The sequence below is a fragment of the Strigops habroptila genome, chromosome 3 (genome assembly GCF_004027225.2).
Source record: "Strigops habroptila isolate Jane chromosome 3, bStrHab1.2.pri, whole genome shotgun sequence".
NCBI classification, from domain to species: Eukaryota; Metazoa; Chordata; class Aves; order Psittaciformes; family Psittacidae; genus Strigops; species Strigops habroptila.
In genome coordinates, this window is record NC_044279.2 from 13619516 (window position 1) to 13644464 (window position 24949).

The 24949-nt window shown below is 39.7% G+C and overlaps 1 protein-coding gene across 2 annotated transcripts in view; it reads right to left on the reverse strand.

Annotated features, from left to right (window-relative positions):
• Nucleotides 1-24949, reverse strand: part of RELN (reelin) — a 287656-nt gene that overhangs the window by 239684 nt on the left and 23023 nt on the right. For both annotated transcript variants that reach the window (XM_030480802.1, XM_030480801.1), the window contains exon 2: nt 1622-1732. In XM_030480802.1, the coding sequence (XP_030336662.1) occupies nt 1622-1732 (111 nt within the window). The remainder of the gene's footprint in view (nt 1-1621; nt 1733-24949) is intronic.

Below are 24949 nucleotides of genomic sequence, written 5' to 3' on the forward strand. Positions count from 1 at the left end.
CAGGATGCACGCATCACTAGTTTAGCAGTTGGTTATCTTACGAGTGACTTAATGGCCAAAGTGACACATCAAAAGCTAGAAAATGACCTTTGGCAAGTTAAAAAAGGCCATGTCTCTTTTCCTGTCACACATCATGTTACCTTAACTTTGGTCTCAGTGAGACACCCACTCTAACAGCCCTGTTCTACAGATGAAGATAGAAATCTAGGAAAAGAATACAGATGGCTATTTAGATTTTTAAAATTTTGCTTTATTTTCATTCTTAAGTATTTGGATGTGATTAAACATAACCTATAGACCTTGCCCAGTGAGTCTGTAGCACAGGGTCATGATCTCCCCAGTGACATGATACAAACACCTGTTTTATCACAAGGTAACATTTTGCCAGTCACTTGACCATCCCCAGAATTTCACATTGATACGTGCTTCCTGTCTTGCTTAATCAGATCCTGTCCATTTTGTAGAGTATGGAGGGAAAGGAGAAACAGCAGTACTGCTTCTTCCACAAAAAATGGATCTTTCAGTGCATTTTGTATAAGACATAAAATACCTGTGGCAGCTGTGCTCTTCCCAACATCTGAGGTTGATTGGTGGTGCTATTCGTGGAGGCAAAGTTCTTCTCAAATTATTCCTCAATACAGTCTTAAATAATGTGTTATTTATGTTGCATTCTTTCATTTACAAGCCAGTGTATGTCTGCTTTACGACACTCACATGCCCAGGCCACTCATGTTTCATATGCATTATAACAGAGATAATTATCATGAAAGATTATTATGAAGAAAGTACTGAAGTTTAATCTTGACAAATGAATGTTTAAACACTCTACTGCAAGTGCAGCAAAGCTGGTATCCCATAAGACTGGTTCCTATTTTTGCACCTTCACCCCAGACTGCTATTCAGGGGTCACTAAATTCCTCCAATTAGAGGAATGAAATTCTTACATTTATTTTTAAGGATATAAAAAAATAATACCAAAAAATAAACTGAAGAAGGCATGGCTGTAAATTACTTGCACAGATTTAGGAGAGATTAATCAAAAGTGCTTGTCCTTAGCATAGCTGGCTTGGCTGCTGTTGCTGAATGCTACAGCAGAACTTGCAATATATAATAATTCTTCACAACCTTTGCTACCCCAAATCTAGGTTTTGTGCATGGAAAATAATTGGTTACATAAAATACCTTGACCAGTATTCTGGTTTTAAGGAAGACAATATTGTTAAGTGAACGGAAAAAGTAGGTTGACATAAGCTCCAAAGAATCAGTTTTTCAACCCAAGAACAGTTAGAGGCTTTGGGCTAAATGCTTTAGTTTATATACAAAATGTCACACCATTTAGAAATGGCTATTTTAAACAGTTTAGCTGCTGAAGCTTCACTCTCCTAAGATTCGTATAATTCAGTATACCAGTACCAGGGCTGGCCAAAGATGAAGAAAGTGAAGGAAGAAATAAAAGCTGTTGAAAAGCCACCACTTCTGTATCTCATTGACTCCCACTGACTTTGTGCTGATTACTCAGTCTAAAATAACCTGATTCAGTAAGTGAGTTGCTATTGATGTCCTCTGTACAACCAAGTATTCATTACCCTGGTTTGTGGAATGTAAATTACATTGGACTTACCAAATCCAAAAGCACTGGAGCCACCAACACTCTGGGAAGCCTGAACGCTGGTAGAGGTGTAGAGCCCAGTTACCAGTAAGCCATCAAAGAAGGTACTTGTCGAAATAGTCACTGAAAGAAATAAAATATGTGTAATTATTTATTAGTACTTACAAGTACTTGTAAGTACATATAAGTACGTACATTCTGTAAGTAGACTCTTGCCTTTGAATGAGATTCCATCATTCAGTACAGTGAATTCATCTGAATTCCCCCAATACTTATGACACTTCAGTGACTTTAAATTGACAGGGATTGCTGATAAACTCTGATGTTTCCTTTAAATCACGTTCCACCTCCCCATATTGCTCTTTCTTGCTGGGAACGCCATGGGAACATCACAGTGACTTGCCAGGAAACTGAAGCAAAGTACAGTGGGGTGACTACTAGACCATTCACTGATGATACACATTCAGCAGTGAAACAGTCGGGTTTGGTTGTTTTTTTTTTTTAAATCCAAACAGTCATTTAGTGTTTCTCCTGGAGTACACATTGGCTTAAATTTACTGCTAAATATCTAAAGAACATAGAAAAATTGACAGTGGCTTAATTTGTTCTGAGCAGAGGAGCAATATTTACCATGTTTAATCTTCACCTTTTTATATTTAATTATCTTCCTTTCTTTGATTATTCAATAGTATACTGAATAATTCCCGAATCCAACGTTTCTGTTCCCATGAATCAAAATTTTAGGTTTTGTAACACATGCTTCCCTGAATGCAGATGCAGGTTCAGAGCCATATGCTCAGTTTTTAAGAAGAGGCCACTTCTGATATATATGTTAAAAGAACAGCAAAAGAGACTGGATTTTTAAAAATAGAGGAAGTATTATAGAGAGAAAAAGAAAAATCAAATAAGCAAACAAAGAGTCTTTCCTGCATTTGATGATGAAGTGGTGAATAATTCAGAACCTTTTCTTCCCTTTGTGCCTTTAAACCAACAAAGAGTCAAAACATATGTTGAAAAAATATGCCTATGCGTTATTTTTGAAGACTTGGCAAAACAGTCACTGAAAAGCATTGATAGAAGGGCACCGGGCCAGTACTTCGCTGCCATTTTGTTTCCCTGTGGGGAAGCATCTTATTTTTTACTGAATAGGATATAATGCAAAATCCTACTGTGAACAGGTGACCAGTTTCTCTGTGGGAAAGAAGTGATATTTTACAATGCCTGTATTTGATTTTGGACATATTTGTGTGATTGTCAACCCCCATTTTACATAAGTATGTAATAGGTCAATTCTTATTGTTGAAAAATTTCCAACACAGTATGGGTCCCTCATTAAACCTCTGGGAAACTGCACAATGCCTCTAGCACATTTTTTAAAAACAGAGTATTAGGCTGTTATTATACACTTGTCAAATATTTCAGAATAATTTCATAGTTCTTCAAAAGGAAAAAAATTAATCATGACATTCTCAGTGATGATTTTTTTCTCTACCCACTGGTGAAATACATCAAATTCCCATAAAATAAAAAGAAAACACACACCATGCCATGTTAATGACAAAGAACAGGAAAACTATGCTAATGCACATCTCAGCAACAGGACCGTGATTTTGTGTAGGGACTAGCACTTGTTACCGAGGGCTCTCAGCTTCTCCTTCCAAGAACAAGATTCCTCCGAGATCCTCTCCCCTAGGCTTTGTTTCTGCCTTTACACTGGCTCATGCCATATGTTGTTGATGCCAAATATCTGGCGTTTCAAGGAGCAAGGACCAATGCCAAGACCCACCTGGACCTTGGAAAACATCTGGAGGGGCACAGAGCACTCAGGACTGGGCAGGCAAGGGGGGCTCTGGCACATTTCCACCGCCTCATGGTGCCCCATGAGCAACACGGCAGCAAGTATCACCTACAAGTCCAAACAGCCTCTTCTCCATCCTCTACAATACAGTTCCTTAGGAGGAGAATTTGGGTGAGTGAAGAAGCAAGAAGTCCTTCCTATCACTGGGGACTGCTCAGTGGGCAGGAGCATGCCAGATCCTGCCACCCCCCACAGAGCAGAACCCCATGCCAGCCCTCCTGGATGCTGCACTGGGGCAAGCAGAGAGCCCTGTCTTGACTTGTCTCACCCCTCACACCAGGGACAGGAAGGAAGCTCACGAGCATGCGTGAGAGCCCATGGGAGCAGGTAGCCCATGGTGCAGACATGGGCAGGAAGCCCTTGGTGCCTTAAACTAGCCCAGTGAGAAGTTCTGAGAACATCTTCCTGAAAAAAGCTGTAGGGCTGCTCTGAGAACAGGCAACATCAGGCAACAGCACACTGCAAGTATTAGAGGCAAAGCTGATAACAGCTACTTTGAAAGTTGCCCAACATTTCCTTCTATTTTCAGTTCTGAGCTCCTTGTCAATTTTTACCCTCGTGAGGGTTTTTGGGTCTTTTTTTTCCATGGTGTCTGCCTCAGAATGCTTTAATTATTTAAGGGAGAAGGAATTTCACTCAAAACTGTTCATTCATTTCTGAGATGAGGTTAGAAGAAAATGTTGTGCAGCCCTGGCTGAAAAATTCCTGTGCCATTTGCTTTCAGCAGCTCTTCCAATCTGAAGCATGAAAGCTGTCCTCCAGTAGGACAAATCATATATTTTTTATAGATATATATATTTATATTTTTTTATATATACACACACACAAAAAAAACCCGACACCAAAAACAAAACAAAGAACCCCAAACCAGTTCACACAAGCTCAATAGAAACATTTTCCCTCTTAGCATCTAAATATTTCTGGAGATTCTGTCCTCATTTGGCACTCCGAGAGCACTCTCTGACTAACAGGGCTTGCAGAAAAGAGTCCCGTGAAATATATTTCTGTCCAGCTATATTGCTTTGTTGTAGCAGAAGTGCTTTGTGAAGGTATCATTTCCTATTATGTTTTGATCTGGGAAGTTTCTCAGCGTTTTAAATCATAAAGTCATGTCTGCTGGTTGGAAAGAAAGGGGAGGAAGAAGGGGATCTTTATCAGAAGTCTAAGCCTTCTGATGAGAAAACATCAATTCAGCAGAATCTCACTTCTCCAAAAGCTGAAAAATGTGCAAAATGTCACAAAAATGAAGTTGCTCCTAAAGTTTGACCAAAACCATCCCAAATAACTTAAACTTAGGAGATACAAAAGCAGACCTGAGGGCAAGAGAATAGTGAGCATACTAGGATGGATAAAGTGATGACACTGGAAGAAGTGTAGGGAATAGGGCAAAAGAGACTTTTTGGAGAAAAAACAGGTAGCGATGGGGAAGAGAGGACCATGGCTGTGCAAAATATTGGAGAGGTGATGAAAAAACCTGGAAACCCCAGAGACGCTTGGTATGAGGCACTCACACAGTGACCAGAGGAAGAGACCTGGTGCAAAACCTCCTGCAAAAGCCGATAGTGAAGTGTGGGTCAGCCTCACATGCTAGTTGAACCACTATGTCAACCCACTGTGCAGCTTTTACTCCATCTTCTGAATCAAGTGAACAGCATTTGCCTGATGGGTATGAAATCCTCCTGCCCATGAATCACATGGACAGAAGTACATGGGTTAGGTGGATAACTTCAGTTTATTTTGTAAAAGCCTAGGAAATGGGTCCATGAAAAAAGTCATATCAGGGCTGGGAAATACAACAGAACTAGCCTCCAATGCTGCTGTGCCCTACCCTTCCTTCTGTACAATGGTTGTGGTCACAAAAAGCTGTATTTCTGAGAATCATGAGGCCCTCAGTTCAATTTTCCACGCTCAGCACATACATGCTGCTGTGCTTGCCTACAGTTGCTACAGAGACCAGCTAAGCAATGCCACACATCTGTGGGGAGCTTGGAGGTGTTATTTCCTTGGGAATGGAGGGGATGAGGCAGCGTCTCTCAGGAGACACCTCACACTTCCCATGCCAGGTTTCTGCAAGAGCCCTGGAGTTGGTGCCTCCCATGGGACAAGGAACAGCGATGCCTCCAGCAATCCTGGGAGCCAACATGTCTTGAGGAGGAAGCAGGTCAGGAAGAAAGATACCGGCAAAGGTGCTGCTGAAATTATACTACAGGTGGGGGTAGCAGCATAACATCCCCAGCATAAGGGGATTTTGAACTATAGTTATATGCAGATATTGCTAAGAAACTTATGCTATTCTTACGAACATAATTCTCACCATTTCCAGTGTTATATGCTACGCATATAATGTGTATATGCACATATAATATGTATATTTCCAGTGTTATATGCTACACATGTAATACATGTATAGCATTACAGAAGTCTATTCATCTGTGTAATTAATTGCATTAAAATTGCCTTACGTTCTCTTGACGGATGGACAGCCTCTTGATTGTCTCTGAAAAGACAGCTGCATTTTGACTGATGCTCAAAATACTCAAAGTGTAGTCAATGTATCTAAACTGCAAAGGTAGAAAAACTGCCAGGTGGAGAATGGGGATCATTGTGGGAGATAACTGCCACTAATAGGTCTTACCAAATTTGGCTGCTCCTTAGCATCAGCTAAATGTCACTAAGAGGACTGATAGATATACAGAAATTCCACAGAATTTGCAGCTCCTATTTATGACAGTCACAGAGTTACAAACTTTTAAGGCAAGGAAAAGGACTAGATGTAGACATACAGATATAACATGGTGTTTTAAGGGAGTTAAATGGAGTTCAAGAAAGAATTAATAAAGACAAAAATCATCGAAGCCCTGTATACTGTTTATGTGAGTAAAGACACACAGCTGCAGTGTAAATCTGCACTTTTGTACACCGTGAAGAAAACTAAAGTAATTTTTGTATATGAAATGGGATCACCACAGACTTCCTAAAATGAGACCTCCTTGCATAAAAGCAAGGACATTTTGTTGGTTCTTCTCGAGGTCAGAGCCAATTTCTAGTAATACTGCAATATTGCATCATTGCACACCTGAGGCATGGCTGGAAACCTTCCTCTTAAGAAATAGATTACTTCTACTGAAGTAGTTGTTTTTTATTATTTTTGCTTGACACCTCAGAAAATATATCAGCCTCTAAGTAACACAAGTCAGGTGCACAATGGCACTGTCCAGAGAGGCCTCTGTCCCTTCACATGCTCTGGCTTTCACAGGAGACTGCAAAAAGAAATGCAGGCTAACATAATATATAGCAAAGAGTGTCAACATCACACTATATTCAGTGCCAAGCAGAGCTTTACGCTCCCTAAACCAGCTAGCAGTATGAATGTGCCATGGCTATCTGCATCTCAGCATCTCTTGGCCAACATGACCTAATCAAAACCTCACACTGGGTTGCTCCCATTTCAGATTTTCCCTTTCTTGCTTTGTTCACAATTACTTTCAAAGTAGAAACGAGGTGGAGCCGCCAGAGTGGATTTCTGGAATCGCAGTCCCAGCAAGTTAGGAAGGATTTGCGCAAAAGATGAATCAACACAGGGAAGATGTTCTTTTTCCTTCCCAAGTTGGTCCCCTCTTTTAGGCAATGGTGCCTTTACGCTATCATCATGCAACACCAAACACAAGTGGCACAAGTGTAAACCCATCCTGGCATGTAGTGCTGTCTTACAGGGCACAGATAACACTAAGCCCAAACCCTTAAAATACCACACCACCCTTGAAATGTCAACTACAGATTAAATTGCTAGTAAGAAGAGAATAACCTCTGATGTCTTATTTAAAGGTACACTGTTCAGACACCACAGGGATAAGCAACCTATAAATACTCAGGTAGGGTTTTAGGGGTATGCATTCAAAATAGCATGCTGATTTATGTAAATCAATGGTGGAGTATGCATTGTTACAAAAATCCAGCAACTGTTTAGACTTAATTGTACTCAGAACCTTATTAGCAAAGAAGGAGGAATTAAAAAAAAAAAAAAAACACAAAACAAAACAAAAAAAAAAAACCACCAAGTGACACATATGTTGACATCAAACTGACTGTTACTGCTCACAGAAATACTTTGCTTTCAAAAGAACCCAAAATCCAGGAATTTCAAATATGAATGCCAGGCAGATACCCAAAAACAATGTGAATCACAGGTCTACTACACGTGTCATCCTAAATCCAAAACACAGCACTATATCAACTACTAGGAAGAAAACTAACTCCATCCCAGACAAAACCAGGACAACACCTCCTCCAGTAAAATCAAAGGCATGAAACCCATGGGATTCTTATTCATATCGGTATTGATTTTCCCCAGGTATGTGGGAGAAAACAAAAGAGAAAGACATTTCAGCATGGTTAACTACACAGACATGGGCAAGGGATAGCATTCTTACAACTGAAAGCATTCTCACTTAAGTAATGTTTTTCTAAAGCCCACACTAAACTCATAACAGCACACCAGTGAATGTTTCTTGAAGATGGGCAGATGATGCCTTGAATAGCACCATCTCTAACCTGTGATGCCTTCACCAATAACTCCAGTTACTAACAGCTCTTGGGAAGAAGGTAGTAAAAATGACCAAGTTTTGAACCTTGCTCTCTAAACAGCTTAAAATCAGATCTGGTAGGACTTTGTGTTTTGGTACTGGTTTCGGTGGTTCTGCCCCATGGTCCATCAAATCTCTTTGTCTCTATAGCTTTTCAATTCCTTTCCTAAATTGGTAATGAGTAGAGAACTGAAAATAGATTGCAGATGTGTGGCAAGATGTCAGTAACATGATATACAGAGACATCATTTGTCACTGATGCAGAGTAGCCTACCAGCCTGTTGAAAGAACTATTTGCAGAGACACTACTTATAACATCTTTTTGAAAGTTCATAACAAGACAGTGACAATGACATCAGCAGCAATATAAGCAGTATTTATTCTTATACTTCTAAACTACAAAGGATTGGTCACAATTTATAAGGTGAGGCTGCATCTCACTAGAAGTGAGGAATCCAATGGTTAGGCCTGTGAACAGGCTCTGGTACCTGGTACACGATTCCAATATTAGACCCAAAAGCCTGATTCCTCATGCATCAAAATCCCTAACTTAAATATGTTTCTGACCATATCGAGCCACCAGAATCTTGGCCATGCTGAGCAATGAGGTGCTTTGTTCCAGCTGGCATCACCAGCGCAGCCCAGAGAACTGAAAGAGAAGGGATAAGACGGGCCATTGCCTGCTTCCTAACTAGCAGATGGGTAATTAAGGCGCTCACCTAGGTAAGAGGATTCAAACCTGAATTTCCCAAGGAAATATCCTAAAATATTTTAAACCCCAGTGTGTGTGTGGCCCAGCAGGCATTGCATTGTGTATGGGAAAAGTGAATACACCAGCTGGCACAGAGAAAGGGTTGTTCTCTATTCCCATAGCTGGGACAGCCTTCTTGGAAGGAGGAGATGGAGGTTTCAGTCAGTGGCCCAGTGAATGTGTGTTATTGCTATATAAAGTTCCTGAGAACATCATATCTATTTATGTCACCCCATTTAGCCTGTAAATCTCGTCTTAACATTGATGTCTAAAATGGGCCAGATGAATCACACTCAAGAAATGCCTGATTCTCCTCACTGACTAGAAGGGAGCCTAGACTGTAAAACTCAGCTGTAGTTGTCAACACTGAAGATGGCCAAACTGAGATGAATCTCACTCAGAGCCACTCACACACAGTAACTTAGTTATCTAAGTTCTATTTAGAGGACCAAGTATCACCCACATCAGAGGGAGCTGAACAGAAATTAAGCAGCCTAGCACCCAGAGCTCACTGAGGACATTAGAGACAATGACTATCCTCTTTCTTGTGTTATGCCAAATATATTATAAATGCTTAGCAACTTATCAAGAACTGTTGTGGTACCAAACTCCAAAGGATATCAGCAAGTGTCTGTTACTCCATTTGCTAGTTCACAGGGCACTGAACAGCATAAATGAAGTTTAAGCAGCAAAAATAATAATCTGGATATGAAACAAAACCTGTTTCACAAAAATGTGAAATCAGCTATGTCTCTAAAAGTGGTGTCTAGCAGAAGCCACTAGTCAAAATTCAATCACTGAATTCTATTGCGTACTATAGCCAAAAAAAAGAACGATCATCTAAATGCTGTTTCGTATAATGATTAACGAGGATTACCGTTTATAGCGCTAGTTTAAGAAGCACAAACCGAACCCCATTTGTTAAAATGCATCTCTGGCAACAAAATACTATTATGAGAGTTAGTAGCATAACAAAACAGCCAGCAACGTACATTTTAATGGTATGTACACGATGGTTAGACTTAAATAATTGTGAAACATTTTGCCAGTCATAGTGTGTTATTTCTATTATCCAAAGTCCCAGGAGCAGATGGAAGGGATGATGGTCATTCCTAGACCTCACCAGCTGCAAAGGTATGAAGCAACACTGGTTACTGGTCTATGTTGGAACTGGTTTGTGTCCTCATTCAGCAACCACCAATCTCCTTATTAACTTTCAAATTCAGATTTTGTCATGCTTCTATGAAATGCACCGACATAAGGTTTTTCTTAAAAACAGATTAAACATTATTGTGATTACCTTTTTATTACTCCAACCCTGAGAATATTGACCTTCGTTTTGAAGCCTAACCTTCTTTTTCATGCCTTTCAAGTTTATGTGAGGCCGCCTGTTTGATACCCATACATGAAAATTTCATATTGTTGGCTGTGCTCTCAATAAATTATTTAGAAGGTCTGAATATTACCGCAGTGTTCAGATTTTCAGAAGAGTTTGGTAAATCCCTTTATTCTGCTGTCCTCAAAAGACAAACAGCTACTCTATACACAACTAACAATAGCATTAAAAAATAAAATGAAGGCTGGCTTGGAAGAGAGCAAGTATAATTATCTACTGGGAATTTATTATAACTCAGTAATATCTAAAAATTTGCAAGAACTTTTGTGTTAATTTTAGCTAAGGAAGCATGCCAACTAAAACCAGGCTGTTGAACATGTTTACCTCAGGCTAAAAGAATACAAATCCTCATATAGACGAATTATGATAAGCAAATATTGTGAAGTGCATGAGTTCCAGTGATACTAGAGAATAAGGAAGCATCTGGCTGCTCACACCTTGGGTGGGAGTACTGTTCACTGGGAAAAACTATCTGAATGGCCAGGCTCAAAGAGCAGTGGTGGAATGAAATTCAGTCGGTGGCCAGTCACAAGTGGTGTTCCCCAGGGCTCAGCACCGGGGTCAGGGCTCAGCACCGGGGTCAGTTCTGTTTAATATCTTTAATCAATGATCTAGACAAGGGGATTAAGTGCACTCTCAGTAAGTTTGCAGATGACACCAAGTTGGGCAGGAGTGTTGATCTGCTTGAGGGTAGGAAGGCTCTACAGAAGGATCTGGACAGGCTGGATCAATGGGCTGAGGCCAGTTTTATGAGGTTCAACAAGGCAAAGTCTTGCACTTGGGTCACAACAATCCCATGCAATGCTACAGGCTTGGGGAAAAGTGGTTGGAAAGCTGCTCGGCAGAAAAGGACCTGGGGGTGTTGGTCAACAGCTGGCTGAACATGAGCCAGCTTGTGCCCAGGCAGCCAAGAAGGCCAAGAGCATCCTGGCCTGTATCAGAAATAGCATGGCCAGCTGGGCCAGGGAAGGGATGGTTCCCCTGTGCTTGGCACTGGTGAGGCCCTATCTTGAGTACTGTGTTCAGTTTTGGGCCTCTCACTACAAGAGAGATATTGAAGTGCTGGAGTGGGTCCAGAGAAGGTCAACAAAGCTAGCAAAAAGTCTAGAGCACAAGTCTTACGAGGAATGGCTGAGGGAACTGGGGTTGTAAAGCCTGAAGATAAGGAGGCTTAAGGGAGACTTTATCACTATACCTGAAAGGAGGTTGTAGCAAGGTGGGTATCAGTCTCTTCTTCCAAGTAACAAGTGATAAGATGAAAGGACATGGTCTCAAGTTGTGCCAGGGGAAGGCTAGACAGGATATTATGAAAAAATTCTTCACTGAAAGGGTTGTCAAGCATTGGAAGGGGCTGCCCAGGGAAGTGATCGAGTCACTACCCTGGAGGTATTTAAAAGATGTGTAGACGTGGCACTTAGGAATGTTTTAAATAAATGGAATGGTTTAGTGGCGGACTTGGCAGTGCTGTGTTAATGGTTGGACTTGATGATCTTAAAGGTCTTTTACAACTGAAATTATGATTCTGTGATCTTCAAAATACATACATGCAGTTTTATAAGATATAAATTACAAAATACAGCCCTAGATAAATATAACACAATAGGTCTATCTTCTCCTAGACATCCTGAAAAAAATTCCCTATGGCTCCACTTACATTTTTTTTTTTTTTAATAAAGCAGGTCAGCTTCTTCCTTGCTTTAGAACTTCTTCAATTTGCCCTATAAATTTGCTGAAACCTTAAAACAGCCCACTGCAGGCTTGCTTGTTACTCCTAAAGTGTGTAAATAATGTTTATCCAAGTCTTAATGTGCCGCAAAATTATATCAGTGCATTATAAAATCTAATACCTATTTTCTAGTACCAGTGCAAGTGTGACAGTGATTTTACATTGATAGACACAATCTGTGTCATCTAGTTTCAAAAGCTTTCATCACTGGATTTTTTTTAAACCTTCTAGAAAGCGGCAGTTCTGAATAGCAGAGCATACATAACTGGTGTGAAGTACGAGATTTGGGATGCTAAAATTCGCTTCGTCTGCTTAAAGGCAGGCAGCCAGTACAGCACAGGCCAAGCAGTGAGCTCCTGCCCTTGTAGACTGGTAGGCAGGGGCCAGGGATGCTGTACATTATCACAGACAGCACTATACACATACTTAGGCAATTGAATTGCCCCGCTGAACTGGCCAAAAGTCCCTTCCAGCCTAATTGTCCTGACCCCATCCAGCTGCAGTTTCTTTTGGAGTACAAGAAACAGGGCACACAGAGAAAGAGCCCCACATTCCCTCGGCATACATTCCCATCTCTTGGAGCACGCTGGCCTGTGACATATCATAGTCATCAATGAACCATTAAAGCACTCATTTAAATAATTGGATTTGTACTTTTATAGCTTCAGGTGGCAAGGAGCACCATAATTACATTACCTAATGTGTGAAATTTTTTTCCTTTTATTTTTTAAGCCCTCTTTTCTCTAAATTCTTGCATTTTCAGAAACAGCGAAATGTTCTTGCTTTATCAATGGCATTCAACATCTATAGGCATCTTTCATGTATCTTTCAACCATCCCTTTTCCCAAATTGAGGAAACTTACTTTAGCTTCCCATTACACATAAAGGTGTTGCCTCTCTCCAATCATGTAATTTTACTATGATTTTTCCAAGCAGAAGCAACCAGATCTGCCCACAACACTGAAACCTGGGCATATCATTTAATACACACCCAGTGGCAAAACAAAGCTGCTGTTTTCACTCCTTTCCTCCTAATACCCTTCATTTTAACAGTAACACCGTGTTAAACGTTACTACCTTAAGCGGCATGCTATATGACGCCGTTACCTTGCTGTTAAGCCCCCATGATCACTTTGCCCACTCTTCACTTCACAAGGCCTTGACAACGACACTTCTTCCTCATCAGCCTCAGTCCTCCCTCCTCCTTGTGTGATGTAATTCAGGTGAAAGCTGATATAGCTCTTATAATTTAGATGATGAACAAGAGTGAATAATAAAGTTTCTAACTCCACTTATCTTTAATATATTTGTGCTTATGTTCCTTAAACGAGAGCTTAACAGATTGCTTAATGGACCGTGGCAATAAAAGACCTTAAATAACCTGGTGCTTTGCAGTCTAAATAGATTGGGCATCCAATATAGCAGCTGTGCATTGGACATGCAGTTGGGTTTTTTTTAGTGTCAGACTGGGGATTGCCTGGATGTGAACAGAACATTTTCCTCCTCACCCAAACTGCTCATCTCAGAGTCCTTTCTATACAACAGACCTACCCTGCAGAGTCAACAGTGTCTGTGTTGCAGCCTGTCCAGCCCCAAAGTAGATACCAAATCAGGTTCTATGAGAGTTTGCTATAGCCCCCTGGGGAGCAGGGGAGTGAAAGTGCATGAGAGTCCTGATTAGAAGGGCAAAAGTAAAGAAAAAGAGTACAGAAAAATAAAGACGGAAATGCACCAAGAGTTGCTGAGAACCATGAAGAGAAGGAGGAGGACCAAAATATGTTGATTATTATGGGAACAGGGCATGAGAGTTTAAAGATGTGATTTAATTTTGTATGTATGATTCATGCAACAAAATAATTCTGCTTAAGCACAGTCCCTCATTTAGCTGGTCCAGAATGCTATTAAAAAAAAGCCAGACAACCCCCATCTATAAACTGGAACAAAAGTACAAAATAGCCTAGAGACTGATTGACATTCTAAGTTAAATTAGGCAGGATGGAGTAAATGAGGCTTCATATGGGAAAAATATAGTAGGGTTTATACTAAATATAAAGCAGTATTTATACTAAATTCTGGCTGATGAATGATGACGGGACTGCAATAAATGTTATACCTTTGACCATACATGGCATAATAGTATTGTAAGGTATAATCAATGAAAAATTCTTATTTCCAAAGGTTTAAATCAGAACAACATGTACAAGAATCTCAGAAAAATAAGAAGAAACATTTACTTGGTCCTTGACATTTAAAACACACCTAATGAAAACTGAGCCAAAGAATGAAAATAATGTGCTTAAGGAATAAAATTCCTAAACTAAGAGCGATATTAAAGCTCAGTGGCACCTGTTCGTCTTATCTTTATGGATAGGTGGCTAAATGGGTCAGAGGCAGAGATGGTCACCTTAACACAATACATATGCTTATCCTTTACATTGTAATTCTTTACGTTGTGGTTTGTAAAGGCTAAGCATGCCAAGTAACTGATGGCTACCTCACTAAGGGTATGGCTGTAGGTATATCATATTACGATAAGTGGTTTGTTCTTTGTTTTAGGGTTTTATAATGCTCAACTAGTGAGCAAGAAAGACCAAGGACTGGAACAGCAGGACTGTGGCAGGCTGTGATTAGGAAACAGCTGGCATGGTTCTGCGGGAAAATCCACAAAGTGCAAATGCCCTCTCTCTATTTTGCTTGGGCAAAGGGTTGGATCTGAAGATGAAAAAGCTCCATTTCAGACTCCTGTTTCTAGACACTTTCTAGCAGATGCTTTGCTACCTTTAAATGCTCACAAACATATGAGCCTGATGTTCTGATAAAGCAACAAGCCAAGCCATGCACAAACAGAAAAAAATGACTGCAGCATGATGACTTCTGTTAGATAAACTTGTCATTGTCATTTAGTTGCTTCTTAAATACTTTATATACACAGCTGATTCCCAAATGGTCACTTTCTGTTCTTTAAAAAAAAAAAAAAAAGGAACAGGATGGTTCTTGTCCCTGGTGTGCACAACTATTCCAGGCAATACCAGTACAAATTCCCCAAGCACATAACAGATTTTTAACAAATCAGTTCATGTCCTTTTTCCACGCTGAAATTCTTTCTGCTCCACACATCCCAGTGAAAGAGATAAGTATTCACAGCCATGTCCCTGCTATGACTCATATCTTGTTAGAACAGAAACATGCACTCGGCTCTCTAGACAAAAAATCCCACAGCCGCTTGCCTTGGTTTGCTGCAAGCCTACGGCCCCCCGGGTTGTGCACTGTTGTGTCACAGAGGTCTTCATGTCCCACAGGACACAATTACTACGAAGTTCCTCCAGAATAAGTGATGTTCTGCATATTATTATAGGAGGGTGGCAAGGAATAAACGGTAAATACGTTAACCCTATGTCCTGGGTTCAGCAGTAGCAGTCATTTTTCTCCTTCTTAGTAGCTGATGCAGTGCTGTGTTTTCGACTTTAGCCTGGGAACAACGCTGATAACACTGATGTTTTTAGTTCTTGCTAAGTAATGTCTACTCCAATCAAGGACTTTCTCAGTCTCATGCTCTGCCAGGGAGGAGGAGTATGAGAAGCCAGGAGGAATCAGAGGCAGGACACCTGACCCAAACTGGCCAAAGGGGTATTCCATACCACAGCACGTCATGCCCAGTATATAAACCGGGGGGAGTTAGCTGGAAGACCCAGATTGCTGCTCGGGTCAGGCTGGATATTGGGTGGCGGGCAGTGAGCAATTGTATTCTCTCCCCTTGATATTTCCCTCATCTTTATTATTATTGGTGGTAGCAGTAGTGGTTTCGTATTATACCATAGTTACTGGACTGTTCTTATCATAACCCGTGGGAGTTACATTCTTTCAATTCTCCTCCCCATCCCTCTGGGAGCGGGGAGAGGAAGAAGAAGGGTAGTGAGCAAGCAGCCGCGTGGTTCCCAGTTACCGGCTGGCCTTAAACCACAACCCCTTAATGTTTCAATGTAGCCTTGACAGTTTTCATGCAAGGAATCAGCAGAGCAACTTTATGTCATAGCGACAGTGCTCAGAGCAGATACACCTTAGGCAAAGAGAAGAGTCAGTTGGGTGTAATGGAGCTAGCGCATACCTCGTATTTGCTAGGAAAGCTAGGGCTTTCCTGTTGGGAGCATGAAACCTCTGCTCTTCAGCAGGAGGTTTGAAGAGAACTGCAACAAACATGGCAAATGGGTGGGATATCACATGGTATGTTCTGTTATTATGTTGTCAAATGCTTATTTGAGATTAAAAATTTCCATTCTTTCACGTAAATTTGAAAAGTCTCAAAAAACAACATAGTTACACCATGGGAAAGTGAGCTACCGGCAAACTAAGATGGACAATAACCACAGCCACTCTCCAAGAGAAAAGAAAGTTAGTAACAGGAAGAACTAAATTAACTGCCACAATTACTTGTACTGGTATCCTCAACAAGAAGCCAAGGTAGCCAAGAGCCATGATAACTAGCAGATCTGTGCCAGGAAAAAAAAAAGAAAACCCACAAAGAGATTTTTATCTTCCCAGCTTTTCTTCTTCAGTTTGCCAGTGAAAATATTAACAGTAAAACCAAGAAAGCACATCTGTACATTTTACACCACATTAGCTGAGAGGTAAATGCATGTTTTCCTACCCAAAATCTTAAGAACCTTGGACTTTGCCAAAGAAGACTCTTCCAGAAATATCAGCAATAATTAGCGCAGCGCCTGTATTATTTGAACATTTATTATCTCAAATATGAAAAGATAAATGAAGGGATTTTAGAAGACTGAAGTGCTTAAAAATTCATAAATGATAAAATATTCTTACTATGTCTTTTTTCAATGAAAATTAAATACTTTGATCTTCCTAAGTATTATTTCAGCTTAGAATTATATACTGCAGTTCATTTTGTTGAACTCAAAAAAAGTTTATTTTTTATTTACATCAACATTTAAATGTCCTTTCCAAACACTTTGTGCTGCATGGTCCCTTTACCCAGGACAGGCACTTTTCTACGCTTTATGCTTCACATTTTATAGCCTAGTCCACACATCCAGCCTACTGACAGAGTAAAGGCAGCAAGATTCTAACCACAAACTTTGTGCTACTACATAACAAGAAAATGAAATTTAATCTTGAGGTGAGAAAGAACAAAATGTATTAATTTAATCTTTGAAATAATAATTAAAAAAAAAATAAACAGGTGAGCAGAACATATTTTTCTTGAGTCAAACTCTCCCTTCCAAAAATGTTTTCTAAATTAAGAAAAAAAAGTCAAGAAAAATGGAGCATTTTTTCCAATAAAAGTTTTCATTCTGAAAAGCTGCAGTTTCTATTATAAATCATTCCTGCTTCTACTACATTTATTCCATTTCCCAGAGGGCACTTTGCCATTACTGAATGTATTGTAATGCCTCCTTATGAGTTTTTTTTCCTCTTTTACATCTGACATATTTTTCCTTATTGCTAACACTGAAATAAACATGACTAAACACAGTTTTCCTGTGAGCTCACATGCAGAAGTAGCTTAGGCAATGTATTCATTTTGCTGTTTATATTATTCTGTTGAAAACAGGGAGAACTTGGCACTTTCTCAGGTCCCAAAGAACAAAGTCAAAATGAAACCAAGCTGTCATTAAGCAAGATCTCTGATCAGACTAGCGTAGAGCTGCAGGTTTTACCTCAGTGTCCAAGATGCAATCTCCCTCCAAAATCCCTGGAAAAAGGTCATATTATGTGATTTCTGCTGGTTTTAGACTTCCACTCTCTCACCCAAGGACAACTTCCAAGGGCTTGAATCATGTGCCTCATCCTTGTAATGAGATGGAGAGTGTGCAACCTCCCCTCCTTCACATTGCCACAGTTCTCCAAGGGCAAGAAGAAATACACGCTGCAGAGACAGATTATATCCAACTATCTCAGAAAATAAGGCAGAAAAAAAAAAAAAAAAAAATCAAGACATTTAACTCAAGCAAATTCTCTTGGAACTGGTATTTATGGATGCGCATTTGGGTAGCTACAACCTGTAGCATTGTTGTGCTCATTCTCTTCTCTGTTAAACTTCAGGTTGGTTTTTTTTCCAGCAACCAGAATTATATGCGGTGCTGTAGAGAAACACCCTTCAAAAGGGAAAAACACTGCATCAAAGCAAGATTTCTACCTTGGACCAGAGCAAATTACTTTGCTAGCCTGTTATTATACTCAAGGCATTCTGAGGCAGCTGGGCCTCATTACAGGCAATGGAGCTTTAGCCATTAACTTCAGAGAGATCAGGATAAAGCACTGAATGCAATGAAGATAATTTAAAGCATGTTAAGCAAGAAAATGAAATGGTATAGAGTGCTGCTAATGCCATATGTTAAACACGCTTCCTGTTGAGTGTTGAAAGACTGTATATGCCTTAGGAGAGACGCTACTATAGAGTTTTTGTTTTCTTGCAGCCCAGTGGGGCACTGCCCTGATGCGGGCCTTGCTGTGCTACAGCAGAATGCACAGCTAAAAGATGAGGTCCATCCCTCCTTCCTTGTCGTACCAGTCCCAATGGAAGAAATATTTTCAGGCAAAGCATCATTGCAGAAAGTAGCTTTTGGGGGAAGAAAAAACACATGGTCAAGAGTTTGCCTATATAGTATTTGCAAATTTGTTTGTTGTGAGTTTTAACAGCACTGATACAGAAAATTGGAGCATAAATGATAAGGGCTTTTGCAGGTCAGACCAGACTTAGAACTATGTTTCTAATATACCTATAACCTTCCATATACCACAGGTAAACATGAGGCTATTTGATCAGCTGCACTACAGAAGAGAGACCTTGGGAGAGGCACATGTAGATGGACAATGAACAGTGCTGCCAACATGGGATGAAACACTTGGAAGCGGCCAGGAACTCTGGGCCCTTGCAGGCCAGGAAGGACAAGGACGTCCAAGCCCAGGACTAGCGAGGGGGAGCATCTTCTCTGCATACCCCTGCTGAGTCCTGCTGCAGTTTGTCCTACCAAAGAACAAACCAGCAAAGCAGACACTTCAACAGAAACAGTTTACAGCTTTGTAAAGCTAAACCCAACCTGACTTATGCCACTTCCAGCCCTATGAGCTGTCAGTGATGCCCATAGGGTGCATTTCCCCGGTCTCTGAATGTGTTAAAGCTGTTTTGTTCGGGACCTCATGTGAATTTTGTGGAATGCTGGAGGGGAGCTCTTCTAGTCTACCAAAACCCATAGGCAGAACCAGGCTTAAAAAAGCACCTTTTTAGAAAGTTAAGCATTTTAGAAGTCTTAAAAAAGAAACTCTTTCTCCAACATCATTCATTCAGCTTGCTCACTGTTACAGCATTCTTTTCTTAACTCATTTGGGGTTCAGCAGCCACAAGCCAACACGCTTGCCAGGTCCATTCCAACTCTTCCATAGATACTAAGGCTCATTCTTCAGCTTTTTAGTGAAGTTTGTTCATTGTGAAATAACACAGCTCCAAGCCTAAGCCCAGGACTCGCCTAGTCTCAATCCTCCCCAAAATATTTCTGCATTTCTAAGGAAATGCTTAAGTGTTGCAAAGACAAAATTTCAGCTTCCAGCTCACTGAGTTTGTGCAAATTTTAGTTGAACTGTATTTTTGTGAATGGTACACTTAAAAAGAACAGCTGTTCCCAGTTAGACTTTAGGTGATTAATTCTGAAGCAGGTTTTATGAAAGAACGAACAATAACAGCGGAAGGTCCAGACATTAATATTAACCTGTAATAAAAGGAATTACGTTTAAACTATTCCTAGAAATAAAAGATGAGTACCTGGTCCTACAGTGCTGAAAGAAGCTCATAGATTAAATTATATCCAATCAGGTAAAATACAGATATTAAACATTTATGAGCAGCTCTGATATTCTGAATTAATCAGTTCTGCACATTTAAAAGTTTTAATATTTAATGCTACTACCTCAACAGTCCTGCAGAAATATTAAACTTCTGTACAGTCCTTTAAAAGAAATAAAGAAATCTTACTACACACAACATCCGAATTGAGGCTGTAGGTTTTGCACTGGGCTGTGTTTTGTGGAGAACCATGATTATAACGTATTGAACTCCAACTGAAATTATCAACATTTTCACCACAGATGAAACAGGAATAAGGACAGTAATACTGAAAGTAACAGTAAAGCCAGGGGTAAGTACATCTGCAATCTGATTAAGTCTCCTAGGCATGATGGATTACTCAGGAAGGCTTACTAATATCATACTCCCATGAAATCTCTTAGATGAGTGTAAATGGCACGCTAAAGGCATTTTAGATATTGTAGTGTATTAGTGTTAGTGTGTTAGTATAGTAAATCTTCTCCAAAACACCAGCTGTGGTAAGCAAAAATATATATAGATATTTATCTGTCCACAAATTTCCTCACTGTAAAAAGAAACACTCTGAAATTTATCTTCACTGCTGCCAATAATGGTAATTTTAAATACAATATATATGAACTGTTATAGTCATTTATGACCAGCTTTAAAATACAGTGTTTAAAAACATATTTAAGTTGAAAATGAATACATGAAGACCTTTTTTAGAAGAGACTGAGTCAGGTATTATACCAATTCCATTATTAGAATGCTTGCTTTGTTTATAAACATATTTCTGAGATTCTCTGTTCTGTCACTCCTGAATAAAGTAAAAATTCCTTGGAAAATTCCTAGATAAAACACTAAAAAAAAAAAATACACTATTAAAGAACTGTCAAGGTTTGGTGTAAGTTTTAAGAGGACAACAAACAGTGTAAAGCCTACGCTATGAACACATGCTCATTTTCAAATCGCTTAGAGTGACAGTTTGGAGTTAAGGTTCTGCAACATCTTACCTCCTTCCCATCTCTTTGCCCCTTGTCAGTCAGCATAAATTCCATCTATAGCTATCATTTTGCATGGTCTTGACTGCATTTTCATTATAGGCCACAAAACTGACATTACCATACTATAAATCTAAATACTACTGATCAGTTCGAAAAGAACCACAGCTAACAGGGATACCCTATCATTGTAAGCTATAGCACATAAAAATCAGCATATGTAGATCATTAGCCAAGACACATTAGCCAAGCCTGCCCCTCTCATACCAGCTATTCTTAAGAACAAACTCAAGAAAACCTCCTCCAAAACCAGCCAAAAAATACAAAAAATCAGGAAGACATCTCAAACCTTTATTCTCCATTTATTTCTGAAGAAATACAAACATCATTGTTTAACATCATTCCCTTCTAGTAATCGAATCTGCCACAGAATCTTACACTTAGTAGATGAGAGAAGCTCCACTTCAGTCCTTGCACCACTCTGTGCTCCTGCTAACCTATACTCATAGCAAGAGACCTCAAACAACCAAAGCTTCGACACACAAAAGCACCTGCCCAGAGATTATTACCCTTTAAAAAAAAAAAAAAAAAAAAAAAAAAGCTCTATAATTCTGTCCCCTAATGAGAACAGTATTGCTAGCAGCTGCTTTGTGAAGGGTTGTGTTTCTATGAAAAACAGAGGAAAGTATGGGGAAGTTAAGAGAAAAGGCATGAAAGAAAATGCAAGGACACAATCTGAATAACTGTGCTGAGCCCAATTCTTGTGTGAACCCAATTTCTTTTTCTCCTGCAAGTGATTTGTTCATATGATCCTAAAAAGATGTAAAGATCTAAAAAGAGGTAATCTTGATGGGATCTACTATCAATGGAGAGGTGTTACTACCATTGTATCAAAAAGGTGCAAGTAGTAGATGAGCCACAACGGTCACAGAGGGATATATGACAAAGTGACCCTTGATCAAGAGTTCAGAAAGAGTTTAAAACCAAACCAAAATTATGAGCCAAAACTGTCACAGAAGAATTTCTAGAAACTTCTGAGTTGGGTTGTTCGTTTCCAGAAAAGTCGTGAGTGCCTTGCAGATAGATGGGATTCTTACTGAAATAGCCACAGCACACTGGGGGTAACTTATTTTCAGGTCAGAATGGTGAATTAATTAACGAGTTAGCAGCCTGACCTGATTGCACAGACTAAGCTCTTCCACAGAACAGGAGGGTAGGAAAATCTGGACTAACTTGGAAGAGGTTAAAAAAGAAAAACTCATTAAAGAGCTGAAGAGATTAGCAATCACTCTGAGAAACAGATGAATTACAAACCACAAGGGCACCAGCCACCTGAATGTTAAGTTCACCCAACCACAAGATTTCTCTAACAGCAAACATCCACCACATTTTAGTTCTCTGACTGCACACATAGCTGTCCCAGAATGGAAAGACCTGGGTATCCCACATAAATGATAGAATAATCTTTAGAGGGAAGCCCATGAGCTCAGACCAGTTTGGATCAGTTCAAACTCATGTATAATGTGTGAAAAGGCAAACAAAATTTCCATAACCCCCAGAAGTGTTTGTGCTAGTGAAAAATAAACCTCAACATTAATTTCATTGTGTTTCTTAGATACACCTTCCTCTGGACAATAATATTCACATCCACATGTGGTACAATACCCACATGCAAGTCCTGGAGAAGGCCACCAGTCTGAGGTGGTCAGACACAGTCCAGCAGCAGGAAAAGAAAAGAGCAATTCTACATTACACAAGGCCTGAAGAAACCTCTGTTCCTGGCATATCAGAGCATAAATATGGAGTCAAAAACCAAATTATTATGGAATAACACTTGTATCTACACAGGTGAATTGAACTTACAGGCCAATATCAGAGAAAGGAAGTTTTCAAGTACATAATATGGCCTGCAAATGAAAGAACAGTGGATACTGGCTTAGGCATCACCATTGTTTCAATAGACACAGGAAAACGGCTGGAAAGTGAACCCCTAATTGGCAGTGTATGTTGCTGACAATTCTGGGGAGATAGCTTGTCCCCTTGAAGTGTGGGATAACAGGATTTAGCTGAAACTGATGGGAATTTGAGGAGAAGATTCTGACAGTTAAGAAAGCACACAATCTAATACCTTGTTCAGACTTAAGGATGGCAAAAAAAAAAAAAATCCCACTGAACCCTTACAAGACAAACGTATTAAAATTGAAGCACATTAAGATGTAGCTCCTTGAGATCCCTAGGCAATTTGCCATTGTGAGCAGTGGTCTCATGCCTCCCCAGGCAGAAACAAAGGCAACAAGAAAGGGCAAAGAGTGGCTAAACCCTTGTCAGAGGCTCAGTATCAGGGGAATTTTAGCTGCTAAAATTTCAGTTCATTTGAGACAGCAGTCCATCAATTTGCAAACCGTTACTGAAAAGCTACAGATAATAAAGATGGAAACTGTGGCTGTGAAGGTAAAAGAGCAGAGGTAGGAAATACTAGAGTGAGAAAGCTGTAAGGACAAAGGAAGGTCTCAAACCTTCCCATGCACTTATCCCAGCCCAGTGGGTTTACATTTAAGGAAGGAACACAGATAGTTCTTTGTGATCATCAAGATTCACTTTCCAAACCAACAATCATAATTAAGAAATTGTATTGCAACAGATCACACCACACTACTAAGCTGCAGAGAAGGATAAGTATGAAGAAGCAGATTTCTGGGAAGTATAGAGAGCTAAACAGTGATACTTGAAAGGCTTCTTACCTGTTAGCATGGGCAGATACCCTGGATATCACAGCAGGTTTAGCGTGCTTTCCCCAAATTGACCTGAAGAATGGTAAAGAGCCAACGGAAGTAGATCCAAATGGTAAGGAAAGCACAGCTTTCACAAATCTACAAATCATCACCAATTTGCATTGATGAATGTTGCTTTAAACCTGTGTAAAGGGTGACATAAGCAGCCTTTCTTGGCCAGATTGCTGTATCTAGTGGATATCCTAAAGCAGGGATTGGTAGAAATTAAATTAAGGGAGCATGGGAAGTGACTGATGTGCATATATATAAGTCAAATATGGAAATAAATACCACATATATAGCACAACAAAGACATACCTATGCCATTCTAGTGACTGATACATAACCAAGCATCTTACTTGCAAACCAAATTCCTTCAAACTTATCACAAATCTAATCATAAAAGGGAAGAAACCTGCAGGTCCCAACAGGCAATCAATGAGTTACACACATAAAGAACTGAGTTGAAAACTGCACAAGTTTAAAATGCTGATTTTTCAAATCAACTAGTAATTATAAAATAGCCATACATAAGTCTGCCAAACATCTGTGCACCATTTTAATGAAACCAAAACTTTAATGAGTATTGATCAAAATAGTAAGGTTGTTGGAAATTCATAAGCAAAACCAAAGAGGCATTTGAAATGAAACTGTCTTCTAGCTACAGCTAGAGCACCGTGTAGGTCCTTCTGTGCTTGGGGGGGGGGGGGTCAAGGAAATAATACCAGTAGTGTAATTGTAAAGCACATTGGAAAGGCAGGTGCTGCAGTTCATTGTTATGCTAAAAAACTCCTAACAATCTTCTACTGCAATTGCAGCTGTCTTTCTTTTACAAACGTAGAATAATTATCCATCTGATTAGCAAATGTAACCACCTGCAGTTAACTGGTTTAGCAGTTTAGCTACTTCCAAGGATGAAATGTCTTTAAAAACCAAGCAAGTTAATGCTAAAACTAAAATATACTTTAAAAGTTTCATACTGCAATAATATTTCAAATGGCTGTGGAATTATTTGCACCCTGGTAGAAGTGCTCAGAAAATGGTTTTCCAAAATGCGACCTAAAAATAGCCTCAATAAATTTTAAAAGACCAGGTAGCTCAATCAGTATTCTATGAAGGACAACTATTATAAGCACATTTTTATTACTAAATATATCCATCACACTAAAGGCACCCAGGCACCTCAGAGAACACATTTAAATATACACAGTCATTATGTATGGCCAAGTTCTCATCCTGCACCCTTCCCCCGCCCCAATGATGGTAGTCTTGCTTTTTATATGAAAAAGCTGTTCCTCTTCAGTATTCTTCACCTGGGCCTGTAAAACCCTACTCAGCCACTTGTCCAGAGCCATTTGACAGCTGAGTATAAAATATTATTAGTTTTTTCATTAACTTAAGTCCTAACGGTAAAGGACATGGAGGGTAGATTTTC